Source organism: Sprattus sprattus, assembly GCF_963457725.1.
Source record: "Sprattus sprattus genome assembly, chromosome: 19".
Classification (NCBI taxonomy): domain Eukaryota; kingdom Metazoa; phylum Chordata; class Actinopteri; order Clupeiformes; family Clupeidae; genus Sprattus; species Sprattus sprattus.
Window position 1 is genome coordinate 21,181,501 of NC_137917.1, and position 2,500 is coordinate 21,184,000.

The 2,500-nt window shown below is 52.8% G+C and overlaps 1 protein-coding gene across 2 annotated transcripts in view; it reads left to right on the forward strand.

Moving 5' to 3' along the window:
* The window catches only part of sema6cb (semaphorin 6Cb), a 35,381-nt gene that overhangs the window by 5,877 nt on the left and 27,004 nt on the right, over positions 1–2,500 (forward strand). For both annotated transcript variants that reach the window (XM_080857436.1, XM_080857437.1), the window contains exons 5-8: positions 1,068–1,158; positions 1,417–1,539; positions 1,820–1,908; positions 2,228–2,445. In XM_080857436.1, coding sequence (XP_080713562.1) covers positions 1,068–1,158; positions 1,417–1,539; positions 1,820–1,908; positions 2,228–2,445 — 521 coding nt within the window. The remainder of the gene's footprint in view (positions 1–1,067; positions 1,159–1,416; positions 1,540–1,819; positions 1,909–2,227; positions 2,446–2,500) is intronic.

The following is a 2,500-nucleotide window of genomic DNA, read 5'->3' on the forward strand; positions in this document are numbered from 1 at the left end:
GGAAAACTGGCCCAGTGACTGTCTAGAGAAATGGAAACCATGTCAGGAAGCGCAAATCATGTCGTGCACTCCATCTCGACATGCTCCTCATCTGTTTTTTATTTTGCATGGGATGCATTTTCCATGGAAAACCGATAGCTCCAACTCCAGCCAAATGCCCCTTACTCGTCCCCTCTACCCCCGCCCTCTCCCTCCAAAGGACACACACACACACACACACCCCCATCCCCTGTCCAACAGAAGGTTGACGTTGCTTTCATGTAGTGCAGAGGCAGGGGTGTGAACATGTACTTGTGGTCGCGCTGGAGGAGGGGGTGGGGTGGGAATCAGCGTCAGTAACACTGTCGCTGTGTTAGGAACAGTGGCATAGTAGCGTTCACACACACGTACACACACACACACACACACACACACACGTACACACACGTACACACACGTACACACACATGTACACACACACGAATATGTACACACACGCACAAACGTACACACGTACACACAAACACACACACACACACACACACTCACACAGGTTCATACACACGCACGTGTACACACACACACACACACACACACACATACACACACACTGTTTATGCCCCGTGTTTACATTGGCAGCTGCACTCGTCTCCAGGCTCCCCCGGCAGCCACTGCAGGGCACCGGCATGCCATCCAGGGTCACACCTCGCGCGCCTGGCACACAGGCTCTTTTTACGCTTCCTGTTCGTGCCCGAGCGGTGTGCTGTGGCACGGCGCGGCACGCCGGCTACACAGGGCAAGCAACGGCTAAACGTCGGCAGCGAGGTGAAATCCCAGGCGTCAGCGTTATTGGCGACCTGACAGCGCCATTATTCAGGAGCCTGTTGTGCATGAACAACAAATTAACCTCGACCCCAAAGATCAGCCCGCTGTGACGCGCTGCGATGACTGCAAAGTACGACTGCAGTTTGGCTGTCTCAGGACTTCATTTGCGTCTTTAAAGGTGCCGTAGATTCACTGTAAAAAAAAAAATAAAAATAAAAACTAAACCTCTCTAATGTGAATGTTTCTGTGCTCTCTCTCTTAAGATGTCTACTCTAGACCAGGTTGGAGAGGAGGTGGTCGGACAAGCTCGTTGCCCCTTCGAGTCGCGGCAGTCGAATGTTGGCCTCTTCGCCGGTGAGTGGATGGTGGCAAAAGAGCAACGCGACACCTGCCTTTATCTTTGCCAATATTCCAGTGACATTTATACAAAGTTCAGCCAGTCTTATTGTGGTCTCGCTCCTCCATGAAAGGTCAGTGGCTGATTAGACACAGTGAAAATAGCTCCCCCCTCCCTGGGCCAGAGATGGGGAAAAAACACACAAGGCAAGGATTCGTGCAGAAAATGTTCAGTGGCTTGATGAGTAAAACACTGCGTTTTGGTCACACTTCCAGGTGGGGATTTCTACTCCGCTACCATGACTGATTTCTTGGCCAGCGACGCGGTGATCTACCGCAGCCTGGGAGAGAGCAGCCCCGTCCTGCGCACCGTGAAATACGACTCCAAGTGGCTTCGAGGTGAGATGTGTGACGCGTCAAGTGACACGGTTCACCCCCGCCCCGTCCACCACCAACACCCCAAAATCTCAAATCCTCCCAGGTCGCCTCTTGTAGTCCTCCCAGGTCGCCTCTTGTAGTCCTCCCAGGTCGCCTCTTGTAATCCTCCCAGGTCGCCTCTTGTAATCCTCCCAGGTCGCCTCTTGTAGTCCTCCCAGGTCGCCTCTTGTAGTAGACAGTTACTCATGTGAAAAGTACAGAAACTAAAAATGATTTTTTTTTTGTTCCTTGTGTCTCCCAGAGCCCCATTTCCTTCACGCAATCGAGTACGGGAACTATGTGTACTTTTTCTTCAGCGAGATTGCCGTGGAGTACACCGCCCTAGGCAAGGTATGACCATCCGGCCGCAGAGAGAGAGAGAGAAAGGAAAGACTTTTGGAAGCGTTTGTGTCCGGCCCCTGGCTACACTTGAGTGATTGAAGCCCCTGGAGCCAATGCAGTTGCACCACAACGATACGATACAAAATGTCCTTGTTTTCTTGTTCCCCTCCCTTAATCCACGTAGGTGGTGTTCTCTCCGGCCCCTGGCTACACTTGTCTAAGTGATTGAAGCCCCTTGAGCCAATGCAGTTGCACCACAATGATACGATACAAAATGTCCTTGTTTTCTTTCCCCTCTCCCCTCTCCTCCCCCCCTTTATCCACGTAGGTGGTGTTCTCCCGAGTGGGCCGCGTCTGCAAGAACGACAACGGCGGTTCTCCGCGGGTTCTGGAGCGCTACTGGACCTCCTTCCTGAAGGCGCGGCTCAACTGCTCGGTGCCGGGCGACTCCTTCTTCTATTTCGACGTGCTTCAGTCCCTGACCAACGTCATGGAGGTCAACCAGAGGCCGGCCGTGCTGGGCGTGTTCACCACGCAATCCAACAGGTCCGCAGTGCAGCACACACACATTCCACGTATATTACAGCGTCTTTGATCAAAG